The sequence below is a fragment of the Bubalus bubalis genome, chromosome 3, assembly GCF_019923935.1.
Source record: "Bubalus bubalis isolate 160015118507 breed Murrah chromosome 3, NDDB_SH_1, whole genome shotgun sequence".
NCBI classification, from domain to species: Eukaryota; Metazoa; Chordata; class Mammalia; order Artiodactyla; family Bovidae; genus Bubalus; species Bubalus bubalis.
This window is the reverse complement of record NC_059159.1, coordinates 165,324,886-165,338,992: the sequence shown is the minus strand read 5'-3', so window position 1 is coordinate 165,338,992 and position 14,107 is coordinate 165,324,886. Positions and strand designations below refer to the sequence as shown.

The following is a 14,107-nucleotide window of genomic DNA, read 5'->3' as shown; positions in this document are numbered from 1 at the left end:
CCGTTAAACAATAAAAGCAGAGAGGAAGACGGGGAGACCTGGGGGAGAGCTTAGAGAACCTCTGATACAGCTGGTGAGAAGTTCGGATAATGTCTTTGCTCAGAGGAGGTGCTCACTGAATATTTATGAATGTGGAAAGTCTCATCTAAGGATAATGAGGGAGGCTTTAAGTAAGGAAGCTGCAGGGTTGGATTTACACTGTAGCAAGAATCCTCTGGCCACCATGATTGTGGGTGTGGAGGCCAGGGACGGCTGAGAAGGCTACCACACCCCAGAGAGAGGAGTTGGGGCCGTCAGCGAGGGCAGGGAGTGTATTTGAAAAGGGGTAATTAGGCATTGGGCCAACAGGATTTGGGAGTTAGTTAACTTTCAGGGTGCTCGGGGGAAAAGAAAGGTTTAGAACAACTCAGATTTCTGGCTTGTCAACCAGTTGGATACCGATGCAGAGATGGGGAACTTAGGAGGGGGAGTGAAATTGCAGGGAAAGATGACTTTTAGGTGCCAGCTGGCTCTCAGTCACTGAAAGATTAGGTCAGGAAGGCCGAGATCGTGATGGAAACAAGCTGGAGAGGACAAGTGACACTCAAGGGCATGGTCCAAATTCCAGGCCCTCGCTCAGCGGCCTCTGACCTGGACAGGGAGCCAGAGCCGCCCTGGTCTTGCACCATTGCAGGACCGTGGTCCTGCCTTTCAGGGGTTAACAGGTGGCTAGAGTTCTCACTCTCCTGCAGCCGCCACCCTCATGGTTTGCCTTGGAAACCCCAACAAGCGTTTCCCTGGGAATTGCCGAGGGAACCAGCTGCCTTGGACGCCCAGAGCGCCAGGGCAAAGGCAGAGAGAGGTCTCCACTCCCTCTGGGCACACCCATCTGAGAGCTGATGTCTGCTGCAGGTGGCGCCAGGAGCCACCCCACCACGAGTCCAGGGACCACCAGGCAAGAAATAACCCTGAGGGGAGCCCTCACCCCGGAAGCTGGTCCAAACAGTAGACAGAGAACCTGTATCAGCGTGGAGGAACGCCATGCCCAACCCGGACTCTAAAGCCCCGGGTGTAGGGGGTTTGTGTGCCAGGGTGTCTGGGTGGGATTGGCTGCCTCAATGCCAGTGATGCCCTCAGAACAAGACCCTAGAGATTCAGGGACCAATCAAGGAGAAACACAAATAAGATTTACTCCTGAGATGCTAGGGGCTCAAGAGGTTCCTTACCAATCACAGGTTGGGCTGTGTTTGGGGGCTTCCCTGAGATGGCAGTCTGCTCACATCCAGCTGGTGATGGGTAGCACCACATGTCTCCTTGTCCCCTCTCCACACACACATCTTTCCTCTGCTCCCTCTTGGAGTCTGGAGGCCAGACGAGTGACAGGCCCTGAGCACCTATGAGGTGTGAGGCTCTCAGGCGTTGTGAGATGGGGAGGTCTGCTTGGCCGCCAGGCGCTCGCCATCTGCGTCGGGAGACAGACAAACAAGCATTTTCTGCCTGGAGCGGAGTGCTGGGTTTGAGCAATTTAGGAAAGGTTTAGGGGGAACCCTGTAGGGGCGGCGCTAGCAAGGGAGGGGAGGAAGCAGGCCTGGAGAGACAGTCAGGGTCTCTAGAGACAGACATAGAGGAAGGGGAGGCAGTCCAGGGCCTGAGGCAGATCCGAACTGAAAATTTTTGTTTTGCTTAGGCCGCACTATGTGGCCTGTGGGATCTTAGGTCCCTGCCCAGGGACTGAACCTCTGCCCCCTGCATTGGGAGTGTGGAATCTTAACCACTCGACTGCCAGGGAAGTCCCAGAATTGAAATTTTAAAGTGCAGCTTTAGCCAATGCCCTCTTTACTCATCAGAGCGTGAGATGGTTAGATGGCATCACTGACTCAATGGACAGGAGTTTGAGCAAGCTCCGAGATGGTAAAGGACAGGGAAGCCTGGCATGCTGCAGTCCATGGGGTCACAAAGAGCTGGACACAATTGAGTGACTCTCTCTACTCTGCATCCTCATCTCAATCTTGAAAATGTGTCACTGGCATTTCAGAATAGCTACTCAGAGGCCCTGCATGCTAGGTTGGGTAAACCTCAAAGAAAGTTCTGCTTTGCTCACCAAATGTTCAGGGACATGAACTCAAGAGAGCTGTTTAGATATGCAGCGAGGAAAGTGGACACTCAGGGAGTTCAAGATCCCCTGAAGGCAGACTTAGACCATGCTTGCTGGGAAGGGACAGAGACCTGGCACCCAGCGAGCGGCTGCTCCCCGGTTCATTGTGCGCCGTTCTTCATTCCCGTCTCTACCCCCAACTCCAGCCAGGCCATCCGGGAGCTGCAGGATGAGGTCTCCCGGCTCCGGCTGAGGCTGGAGGACAGCCTCCACCAGCACCCCCAGGGCCGCCCCACGCGCTCAGCGTCCAGCTGCGACCGCCCCACCCGGGCCCGGGAGCGGTCAGGGGATTCCTCAGCCACTTGGAGCTCCCATTACGTCAGGTAGGTGACCCCCACGTTCCTGCCCCCATGCCTTGGTGGGAGCTGCAGAAGGCAGAGTTAGCTGGTGTCTGGCTGTCCCCTGACATGTGGACTTGGGCACAGCCATCCCCCTCTCTCACTTATTCATTCATGCTTAGATTTTTTTTTACCATGTCATATTTGATGCATAAAAGAATAGACTGAACACATGTGTTACTAATAAAGCATGATACAGTGAATGTCCCCGAACTCATCACCCAAGTGAAGAGCTAGAACATTCTCAGGACACTCACCCTCTCACCCACTCACTCCGCAGCTGCTCACCTATGATGACTTATAAAATCATCTCTAACTTCTGAGTGTCCCTATCGGAGGGCACTAGGTTAAGGTTTTCAAAGGACACGCTCTCATCACTTCTTCCCACGACACTTTGAAGTAATCGCGCCTATATCCTCATTTGACAGATGAGGAAACTGAGGGTCAGAGAGGCTCAGAGCCATCTTCTGTGGGTCTGACTCCAGAGTCTTTGCTTTTGACTTTTATGTTTTCCTCTTTCCTTATGTTATAAGCATTTCTCTGGGTTGGCCTTCTCACTGATCGTCTTTAAAGGCTGCATAAAACCACATCCAGTGACATCATCACTCTCTCTCTTTTGCTAGCAAATCCACGGAAAGGTCGTCTGGTGAGCCCGGGGGTGCAGAGCAAGCTGTCCCCACGGGAAGGCGGCGAGCCAGGTCCTCCTCGGTGCCTCGGGAGGAGCCTCGACTGTCCCTGAGTAAGTGACCACCTGCCAGGACTGATTTTTGGAGGCCACAGTCTGGGCAAGTTGGCTCAAGAGTCAGGGGCCACAGAAGCCACCCTCGAGGAAACCCAGAGAAGGTTTTGGGGCGTCTTTGTTGGGCAGTTGTAGTGCTCTGAAGTGCCACGTGCTTCCAATGGCAGCCGCGGCGTGCTGCGCACCGGCTCTGTGCTGCAGTTTCTGAAAGGGCTTCGAGCGTATGTGTCATCTTGCTTCGTCTTCACTGCAGGGTGGGTCGAATCATCCACCTTCTGCAGATCAGGACGCCAAAGCCCGAAAGCACAGGGGACTTGCCTGGAGGAGCAAGGCTCTGAAGTCGGTGGCCCCAGCTCATGTCCTCCCAGCTGTGTGGCCTTGCCAGCTTGTGTACCTGCGCTGTGCAGTTAAGGGGCCAGCTAACAGTGCAGTGATCACAGTGTCCACTCCTGGGGCTGCTGCGAGGGTGCGTGACAGGGAGCATGCAAAGCGCTTAGCACAGGGTCAGGGGTCCGGGTGTGTCGGCTGTGATTACTAAGGGGCCGGGGGAAGGGGGGCTGTAGGCTTAAAATCCCAGAGCCTGGACTCGTGATCTGCCCAATCCCTTAGCTACGTGTCCCCCATCCCCTCCCCCTCTGATGCCCCTCTTTCCACCCCAGGTTCCGAATCTGAGCCAGCCTCCCCCAGGTTGTTCTCTGAGAGGGGCAGGACCACCGAGAACAGTCCGCAGGCCGCTCGGGATGGAACAAAAGGAGTGAGTAGCACCGGACGGCCCAACAGGGTCACCTTCCGAGGCCAATACACAGGTGAGCCAGGAGGGGGCGCTGGAGGTGCACAGTCCCCAGGTGGTCGCTTCCATGTAGCCAGTGGGCCATTGAAATATTGTCTTTTTCTGAGTTCTGTGATACAAAAACATCAGGGAGCATTGTCTCTGTGAATCTGGGTGTGTTTGTCCATGGATTCACTCAGCAAACAGTTTCTGAGACCTCCGCTTTGTCGGGGCCTGTGCTGGGTTCAGAGAAAGTCCACTCAGCTGGTCAGTCATGAAGCGGGTTATGAAGAGCTTCCTGCTTGCGGGACCTGGGTATAACAGTGAACACAGAATCACTTCCTCCTGGCCTTCCATTAAGGTTGTGATTCCCCAGGGGGCACCCAGCACATAGCGTGTGGTGACACATAGTAGGATTTCAAAGTGCATTACGTTAAATATAACCTAGCTTCCCAGGTGGCTCAGTGGTCAAGAATCTGCCTGCCAGTTCAGGAGACATGGGAGATGTGGGTTTGATCCCTGGGTTGGGAAGATCCCCTGGAGTTCAGTTCAGTTACTTCAGTCGCTCAGTCGTGTCCGACTCTTTGTGACCCCATGGACTGCAGCACACCAGGCCTCCCCGTCCATCACCAACTTCCAGAGTTTACTCAAACTCATGTCCATGGAGTCTGTGATGGCATCCAACCATCTCATCCTCTGTTGTCCCCTTCTCCTGCCTTCAATCTTTCCCAGCATCAGGATCTTTTCAAATGAGTCAGTTCTTCGCATCAGGTGGCCAAAGTATTGGAGTTTCAGCTTCAGCATCAGTCCTTCCAGTGAATATTCAGGACTGATTTCCTTTAGGATGGACTGGTTGGATCTCCTTGCTGTCTAAGGGACTCTCAAGAGTCTTTTCCAACACCACAATTCAAAAACATCAATTCTTCGGCGCTCAGCTTTCTTTATAGTCCAACTTTCACATCCATACATGACCACTGGAAAAACCACAGCTTTGACTAAATGGATCTTTGTTGCAAAGTAATGTCTCTGCTTTTTAATATGCTGTCTAGGTTGGTCATAACTTTCCTTCCAAGGAGCAAGCATCTTTTAATTTCATGGCTGCAGTCCCCATCTGCAGTGATTTTGGAGCCCCCCAAAATAAAGTCTGTCACTGTTTCCACTGTTTCCCCATCTATTTGCCATGAAATGATGGGACCTATTCCCCTGGAGTAGGAAATGGCAATCCATTCCAGTGTTCTTGGCTGAAAAATCCCATAGACAGAGGAGCCTGAGGGGCTACAGTCCTTAGGGTCACAAAGAGTCGGACATGACAAAGCATGCCCACAGGTCAAATATTAAATATGGATGTGGTTCCTACTTTCATGAATCTGACTGCACAGCAGAGAAGGCAGTAACAAATAAGCAATTATAGTAAGCATGTAAATTGCAGTAAGTAAATTACAGACTTGGCTCTCACCCATGTATCTCTGGGAAGGAGGGCGGTTAACCTCAGATCCCGAAGGCTAAGTGATGCAGACAAAGCAGGAAATGAGATACACATCTCCCAACGGAGCAAAAAGACACTGAGGTTTAGAAGTCAAAACAACAGCGTGTCCAGGGTCCCCAGTGCAACACACACGGAGTATAAAGTGAAGACCCTGCATGGCAGAGGAGAGAGAAAAAAATAATCAGGCATCATCCCAAAGGTCTTATGTGAGATTCAGGGATGGATAAGGCAGGGAATAGTATAGCTGAGTGCAGACCCAAGAGTCTGTCCGATTTTTTGATAACCTTAAGGACCTGACATCTGCGGAATGCAGGGCAGAATACACGGATACAGCCCCCCTCAGTCCTCCCAACAAGCCTGTGAAACCCACAGTATGACTCTCCCCATTTCCCAGCCACTTGAAGCACAGAGAAAACACCACTGACTCCATGCCCAAGCCATTCTAATCCTAACGAGCAAGCTGGGGTCTGGGGAGTACCATCATGCTTTGTCATTGCTTATCCTGTCTTTCTGCCTGCTTTCCAGTCCTGACTGAGCCTGGGTTTGTTGATTTTTTTCCATATGTCAAGAACTAGGCAGTTGGTTCCAATAGGATCTGAGATGAAACAGGAGTCTGGAAAGGGCTTACAATAAATGGACAGATAAACGTGTTTTATCTATATATGTATACGTACATGCACACTTATGAAAAAAAGATTGAGAGGGAGACTGTTAAACCATCTGGAGGAAGAAGAGAGATTTGTATTCTAAATCATCTCCAGTTCTGCATCCACGCACAGCTGATACTGTTCTGGTTTCTTCCCCAGGCCAGGAGTACTATGTTCTGACCCCCAAGACTGTCCCAAGAAGCAGTGTCCCGGTCTCCTGTCCCCACTGCCAACCCCCTAGGATGGAGGATCCAGGTAGGGGGTGGTACCTAGAGAAGCAGCCAGGGCCGTAAGGCTGCAGCTTCTTGCTCTTGGCTGGGGGGCAGAGGTGCGGTTGGGCCGGACATAGGCTGCCCTGAGCCCAGGCAGGTCAAGGTGCAGACGGGAGCAGGACTTTTCTGGACTTCTCAGCTTTCCCAGAGTGCTCTGCCCTCACACCTATTTCTCCAGGTGCTTTGCCTGAAGCCACTCTCCTTCCCCTTGACGTGGAGAAACCATGAACATGATTTCAGAAGTTCCTGATGCGGGGAGGGGTGTGAGCAGCAGGCAGGCTGGCAGCGATGATTATCTTGTCTCCCCTCTGTCTACCTTCTGCCCTCCCCACCCTCTCCCCCAAACCCAAGGGTTTAGGGGAAGAGTAGTGGGGGGAGCAGTGGCCTGAGAACATGGACACCAAGTTCTAGTCCTGGTTCTGCCACTGACATGCTGTGTGACATCAGACAAGTTCCTTAACTTCTCTGAGCCTTGGGCTCCACATCTATAATGAAAGGTTTGGAGATGGTCTCTGAGGCTCTTTCAAGCAATGGTGATGATACTGATGGTGCTGTCGTTTATTAAGCCCTTACTTAGCAACATGATAAGGCTTTTACAAGCATTATCCTCACAACCCTAGGAAGTAGGTTTTGTCCATTTTATTACCATTCCCATGAGCTCAGAGAGGTCAAGTGACTTGCCGAAGCACACACAGCTCACAAGTGGTAGAGCCAGCTAGTTCAGTGGCTTGTTGGATTCAGTCAATCAATAAATGAAGACTCTGAGCAGAGGGCCTGGCTCATGAGGTGCCTCTCCCTGCCATGGTAACCCATCAGCACTGTTGCCCAGTGGAGGCAGCCTGTCTCCTCTGCAGTGGTCCCTGAGAGGAGCTCAGTGCCGCGGGAGGCCTGCGGCGGGGCCTGGTGGCTCAGACATCACCCTCTGCTGACCTCCCTGCCTCCTCTTCCAGGTGGTGCTGTCAGCAGGGGCCCCCTGGGACCGTCTCGCAGTGAGACCTTGCGATGTCCCCTGTGTAGTCAAGTTGGGTCCCCCTCTGAGGGGGATGGCCCAGACTCAGCCACCTCTGGTAGGACTGATGCTCTGTCTCTTTCCCGCTGCTCCCCTGGATTTGGGTTTGGGGCCCTGGGAGGGGGTTTACCCAGGGTGGCAGCTCACCCAATCTGGGGTGGAGCAAACTGGATGCGAGCTGGCTTCCCAAAGCGAGGCACTCCCTGCATGGCCAGCCCCCGCTCCAGTGGGGTTGGCGGGGCTGGGGGCCTTCTGTTCTCTGCCAGATCTTCCCAGGTTGTGAGACTGTGTCTCTACTGTCCCTCCCTGACAGCGCCAGAAAAGGCCGCCACCAGCAGAAATGCACCTTCAATGTCCAGCCCCAAGCAGAGGAGCAAGCAGGCAGGGTCGCCACCCCGGCCACCTCCTGGACTGTGGTATCTGGCTGTTGCACCCTCGGCACCAGCCCCTCCTGCCTTTGCCTACATCTCCTCGGTTCCCGTCCTGCCTTATCCATCAGCCACTGTGTAAGAACCTTCCCTTCCAGCCCTCCTTGCCTGTTTGAATCGCTTAATAGCATTCAGCCCTGAGCTGGGTAGCTGAGAACTCAGCACTGAGTACTCCTGTGTTTCTCCCCAACACTTGTATAGTCACTCAACAAACCTTGAATGCTCCCTGGGTACCAGGGAGACTGCTTGACCCTGGGGACCCAACAGTGAAGGAGCCTGGTGCAGAGGGCCTTGCCCTCATGGGGACTTAGAACCCTAATCATTTCCCATTTCCTTGTGAGTCTTCTTAGCAAGCAACTAATGCCCTCACTTAAAAAAAAAATAGACTTTATTTTTAGAACAGTTTTAGATTTATAGAGAAAAGGAACAGATAAGACAGAGAGTTCTCATATACACCCCAAACACAGTCTCCTCTAATACTACCATCTTACCTTGATATGGTAACCTTCCCAAGTAGCACAGTGGTAAAGAATCTGCCTGCCAGTGCAGGAGATGCAAGAGACTTGGCTCAATCCCCGGATTAGGAAGATCCCCTGGAGAAGGAAATGGCAACCCACTCCAGTATTCTTGCCTGGAAAATTCCATGGACAGAGGAGCCAGGTGGGCTACAGTCCATGGGGTCGCAAAGAGTTGGATACAACGGGGCAGCTAACACACACGCACACCTTGACATGGTCCGTGTGCAGTTAGTGAACCATTATTAATACATGGGTATTAACTATAGTCCACAGTTTACTTCGGCTTCTGCAGTTTTTTCCTGAAGTCCTTTTTCTGTTCCAGGATCTGCCGCCCCAAGGAACCACATACATTTAGTTATCACATCTCCCAGGCTCCTCCTGGCTGAGACAGTTTCTCAGACTTTCCTTGCTCCCAGTGGTCTTGCCAGTTCAGAGGCACACCAGTCTGGTCCATGGTAGGATGAGCAATCGCTGTTTACATGTTACATTCGGATGTAACATCGGTTAAGACAGAAGACACAGGAGTCGAAGTGAAAAAGGCTTAGGTTTTAGAATCAGAGCTGCACTGGAATCCTGTCTGCCCTTTATGATTGCTGTGGCCTTGGTAAAGCTACTTCCTCTCTGAGCCTGTTTCCCTCTCTGTTAAATGGGGTCAGGTCTCGGTCGCATACAGTTGGTGTGAGGATTAGATGAGGCAGGTGGCATGAGATGTTTGTGGGGTTTGTAGTGCATGCTGGCACATGCTCTTTGCTGAATAAATGGCAGCTGTGCCATCGCCGTGGATGCTGCCACCGTTCAGTATTGTTGTCAGTAAGGAGAGAAATGAGGGAAGGTGCTTTCAACAGGATAGGATTGTGCAGGGAATAAAAGCCCAGACCCTGGAATTAGGAGATTTGTCTTCTTCTGCAGACTGTTGTCAGCTAGTTCTATACCGGTTTCCTTCACTTTAAAATAAGTGGGTCAGGGCGGCCAGTCGCCATAGTGCTTCTAATACTACTTAAATTGGGACTGATGACACTACATTTCTCCAGCGGCCAGTCAAGCAGGACTGAATATGCTCAGGGGTTGCGGCCGGGAAAGCCTTAGAAAGCTGAGTGGGCCTGTGCTGCCACCTGCTGGCCAGCCGCCTTATAACCTCTGAACTAGAGGCTTTCTAGTCCGGCTTTCTAGTTTCTAGCAAATTTTTCGGTTTAGTGGGGTTTTCTGGTTGTTGTTGTTCTGTTCTGTAGCATCTGCCCTATGGGGAATTCGGGGTAACTTTCAGGTCAGTCTGGTCATCAAATTATCAGAAGGCAGGGGTGTGTGGGAATCCAGTAGTTACACTAGCTCGTCTGTCCCTAAAGGAGAGAACTGGGTTCAAGAAGCCCATTCATTCATTCGGTTCAGATGATATGTATCAGGATCTACTGGGAGCTAATTAGCTGTGGGTTTAAATCGAGTACTGCCCCAGCCCCCTGATTCTGGGAGAATCCTCAGTAGCTGTTATTTATAGGGCACCAAGAGGCAATGGCACCCCACTCCAGTGCTCTTGCCTGGAAAATCCCATGGATTGGCGGAGCCTGGTGGGCTGCAGTCCATGGGGTCTCGAAGAGTTGGACACGATTGAGCAACTTCCCTTTCACCTTTCACTTTCATGCATTGGAGAAGGAAATGGCAACCCACTCCAGTGTTCTTGCCTGGAGAATCCCAGGGACGGGGGAGCCTGGTGGGCTTCTGTCTATGGGGTCGCACAGAGTCGGACACGACTGAAGCGACTTAGCAGCAGCAGCAGCAGCAAGGCAATGGCACCCCACTCCAGTACTCTTGCCTGGAAAATCCCATGGACGGAGGAGCCTGGTGGGCTGCAGTCCATGGGGTCGCGAAGAGTTGGACACGACTGAGAGACTTCCCTTTCACTTTTCACTTTCATGCATTGGAGAAGGAAATGGCAACCCACTCCAGTGTTCTTGCCTGGAGAATCCCAGGGACGGGGGAGCCTGGTGGGCTGCCGTCTATGGGGTCGCACAGAGTCGGACACGACTGAAGCGACTTAGCAGCAGCAGACATACAGAGCTTTTTACCTGTGTTTTCCTATTGGCTCTACCCTGGGAGGTAGCTAAGTGTGGCTGTTTTCTGGGGGAAATGGAGCCCTTGAAAGTGATGTAGCTTGTTCATGGTCATGCGGGTGGCCAAGAGGAATGACCAGGATTCGAGGCAGCCTTCTGCATCCCTTAGCTTCTCTGAGCATCACTTCACTCATCTGTAAAATAAGCATAAAAGTACCTACGAAATAAATGAGGTAGTGCTAGTAAAGCACTTATCTCAGAGGCTGGCCTGTGGGTACCCAGGATGAAGATTCCAGTCCTGGGCTAGGCACTGTGTTTAACTGTTTGAGCAACAGTCAAACTGCCTTCCAAACTAGTGGCACCGTTTCACATTCCCACCAGCAGTGTATGAGGGTTCCAGTCTCTCACATCCTCTCACAAAACTCACTGCTATCTGTCTTTGTTTTTAGCCAACCCAGTGGGTGGGGAGTGTGTGAAGTGGCATCTCATGTAGTTTTGATTTGCATTTCCCTGATGGCTAATGATATTGAGCATCTTTTCATGTGCTTGTTGGCCATCTGTTTATCTTGTTTGGAGAGACATCTGTTCAGATCCTAGCATAGCACACTGTGCAATAATGCAAATTAGAAAGTGAAGGATCAGCAGTAAGACTGGAGTTTACCGCATGCCAAGCAACACACCAGCGAATGTCTCCAGCCAAGTCTTCCTAAACTCATTCCTGCTCCATTTAGGCAAAACACTTCTTTGTCCCCATCTTTCAGTCTGTCCCCCTCGACACACTGTATTCCACGTCACAGATGCCACTGCTTCTTGCCCAGCAGTAGTTTCCTTGAACCCTAAACTTGGGCATCTTTGGATGAATGCAGGAGTCACTTCGTGGGGAAATCTGTGCTTCATCTCGTGGCTCCTCTGCCCATTTCCCCCAGGACTTTTAAACAACACCCCCACATTCCCGCAGGACCGGGCTGGGAAGGACGCACTTCCACCCCCTGCTCTGGGTGAGAGGAGCCAGACCATCGCACTCCTGCAGCATCCTAATTATTATTGTCACGCCTCTCTATCACTCCACACCTGACAAATAGGACTCCACGCATTACCTCTCTGGTGAAGGAGGCTTGCTCCAGAACCTGGGGTGGTCCTGGTCTCCCTGAGACCAGGCGTCCAGACTAGATGCTCCAGGAAGGCAGCAGGCAGGGTTGTTCATTCACCATGGTAACCGCAGGCCCCAGCACACCAGTCGGTACTTAGTATAAGGTCAGTACGTATTTGTTCAATGAATGGATAGATGGCACTGACTGCTTTCGAGCATTGTTCTGGCTTCATCCCTCCAACACATCCCTTGGCGGGGGATATTTTTCCCATTTTGGAGGTGAAGAAACCGAGGCTCAGAATGTAGGGGCCAAGGACCGAGCCGGGCCTGAGGCGCCCCAAGGCGTCCCCGTGGTCGGGAAACTCACCCATCTCTCCCTGCAGGTACTACGCGCCGCCAGCACCTACCTCAGCCCCCTCAGTCCGAGCAGCCACCGAGTGGCCCCCCACAGCCTGCTCCCGGCCGGCCCGGGGACCCCGGCACTCCGTCCAGCTGGACCTGAAGGACCTGGAGGAGCTCAACAAGGCCCTGAGCCGGGCGGTCGAGGCTGCCGAGAGCGTCCGCTCCACCACCCAGCACATGAGCCGCTCGCTGTCGGCCGAGCTGCGCCAGGCCCGCAGCCTGCGGGGCTCCTGCCTCTTCTGACTGCGCTCGAGGCTCAGGCATGCGTGGCGGGCAGGGGGCTGGCAGTCGCCCCCCGCCCCAGGCCAGAGGGCGCTGAGCCACTCCCAGAGGCCCCGCAGACCCTCACGAGGAAGGCTCCCTCCGCCCCGGGCCCTGCCTTCTCAGCCTCCGTGCCTCCAAAACGGAACAAGTGGCAGTGGGTGACTCAGAGAAGCCACTTCCTAGCCCTGAAGGAGGTTGAGGCTGGGACTGAGGCCACCCTCTGCCCAGACGCCATCTCTGGGAGGCCCCTGGCCTGCACGCGTCCATCTCCAGCTAATAATATGTATTTTATATATGATGGACAGGTTGTTGTTTTTTTTTTTTTTTCTTTAACTGAGGCATTTTTCTGGCCTTGAATCCTTCTTAGGAGGCCAGATAAGAGGGGATGGGGCCAGGGTCTCTGGTGAAAACTTGTCCCCCACCTGTGACCAGCCACTCCAGAGTAGGCGTCTCTGGGAAGGACGTGGCTGGGGACTTTCCTTCTGGTGACTGGTGGTCGGTCTGTGGGGTACTTTGAGGCCATTGGAATATCTTAGAAGCACCCAGCTTCCCCATGATCAAGAAGCCTTTCCCACGGGCTTGCTGCGATGGAGACACCCCACTGGGGGCCCCGGAAAGTTGTCTACCACGGTCCCGCCTCAGTACCTCATGCTGAGACCCCTGGCTCTCCCCTCGGACCCCTGTGGAACTGGGCCAGTGGCCAGCTTCCTGCCAGCTCCTGGTGTGTGCCCCTGAGGCCAGGCCATCTGCTCCCCAACCGTGTAGCAGCTCAGACCTCAGCTTTTCTGGAATGTGTGTGCATCACTGATATTTGTATATTTGGGGCATTAAAAAAAAGTCTATTTTCGTTATGAGAGCAAATAAATAAGAGTGAATATTGATCTTTAAAATTTCTTTATTTGTATTTTTTGGCCATGCCACGTGGCACGTGGGATCTTAGTTCCCTGACCAGGGACTGAACCTGCGTGCCCTGTAGTGGCAGCATGGAGTCCTAACACTGGCTCGCGATGGAAGTCCTACATAGTAATCTTAAGAAATGGAGGTCAAAGAACACCCCAAACATTCGCAAACCCACCCACATCTCTGGTGTATGTCATCCACTTATGGTTTTTAAGGTCACGTTAGGGTACAAAAGACTCAGCACTGAGCGGAGCCCTCCCCCGGAGGGCAGGTTGGGCGCGCATTTCCAGACTTGACCTGCCTGCCTCTTGGTGCCATCTGTTTCTCCAACTTTACCCACTCAGAACCGTGAAGCTTTCTGCTGGACGGGGCTGCGAGGAGAGGCCGTCTGGCCAAGCCTCTCTTGTGAGACATTGTGAGCAAATTGGTGTCTGGGTGAGCACGCGCCTGGACTCTCTTTCCAGTGCTCCTTTTGACACCAAACAACAGCTACTATTGACTGAGCGTCTCCTAGATGCCAATCCTTGAGCTAAGTGTGCCCCCATTTTATTGATGAGGAGACCGAGGTTCTGTCTACCGGAACTTGCGATGGTCTGACTCCAAAGTCTGTGTTCTTTGTAACTGTTTTATTCTCCCTAAACCTCCATGACATTTTCTCCCTGACTCCTGCTTCCTCTTCCCTTGGCCTTTTCTTCAGTCTTTCCCACCTCTCATCTCACTTGCTTCTCTGGACCCCATTTCGATTTCATTTTTCAGCTGATCCTTCTCAGGAGAGTTGACAATGGCATCTTGCTGAGATGAAGGATATCTTGTAGGTTCTGAGCCTCCAGGCCCACACCCTCATGGGACGTGGATGGGAAGGCAGAGCCCAAGGTAGGGACCCAGGGCAGTGTCTCCAGCCTCACTGCCCCGGGCACAGCATGGCTGCAGCTTTGGACAAAGGATGCTGGAGTCTTGGGGGTGTGGCTCTTTGGAGGATGCAGGTGTGTGAGCCACAGGACTGGGTTTCAAGAGCGAGGGTTATGGTCCTCTCTCTCCAGATGGCTTAGGACCTGTGTACACAGAA

General features: G+C 52.8%; 1 protein-coding gene across 7 annotated transcripts in view; it reads left to right on the top strand.

The window, feature by feature from the left end:
- Positions 1-13,031, top strand: part of AKNA (AT-hook transcription factor) — a 59,127-nt gene extending 46,096 nt beyond the window's left edge. For 4 of the 7 annotated variants that reach the window (XM_006061210.4, XM_044940505.2, XM_044940506.2 and 1 more), the window contains exons 16-22: positions 2,281-2,457; positions 3,096-3,211; positions 3,871-4,017; positions 6,273-6,368; positions 7,336-7,452; positions 7,708-7,900; positions 11,859-13,031. In XM_006061210.4, the coding sequence (XP_006061272.3) occupies positions 2,281-2,457; positions 3,096-3,211; positions 3,871-4,017; positions 6,273-6,368; positions 7,336-7,452; positions 7,708-7,900; positions 11,859-12,120 (1,108 nt within the window). In that variant the 3' untranslated portion in view covers positions 12,121-13,031. The remainder of the gene's footprint in view (positions 1-2,280; positions 2,458-3,095; positions 3,212-3,870; positions 4,018-6,272; positions 6,369-7,335; positions 7,453-7,707; positions 7,901-11,858) is intronic. The other 3 variants (XM_006061213.4, XM_044940507.2, XM_025282323.3) reach the window with 3 other exon arrangements.
- The last annotated feature ends 1,076 nt before the right edge of the window (positions 13,032-14,107 follow it).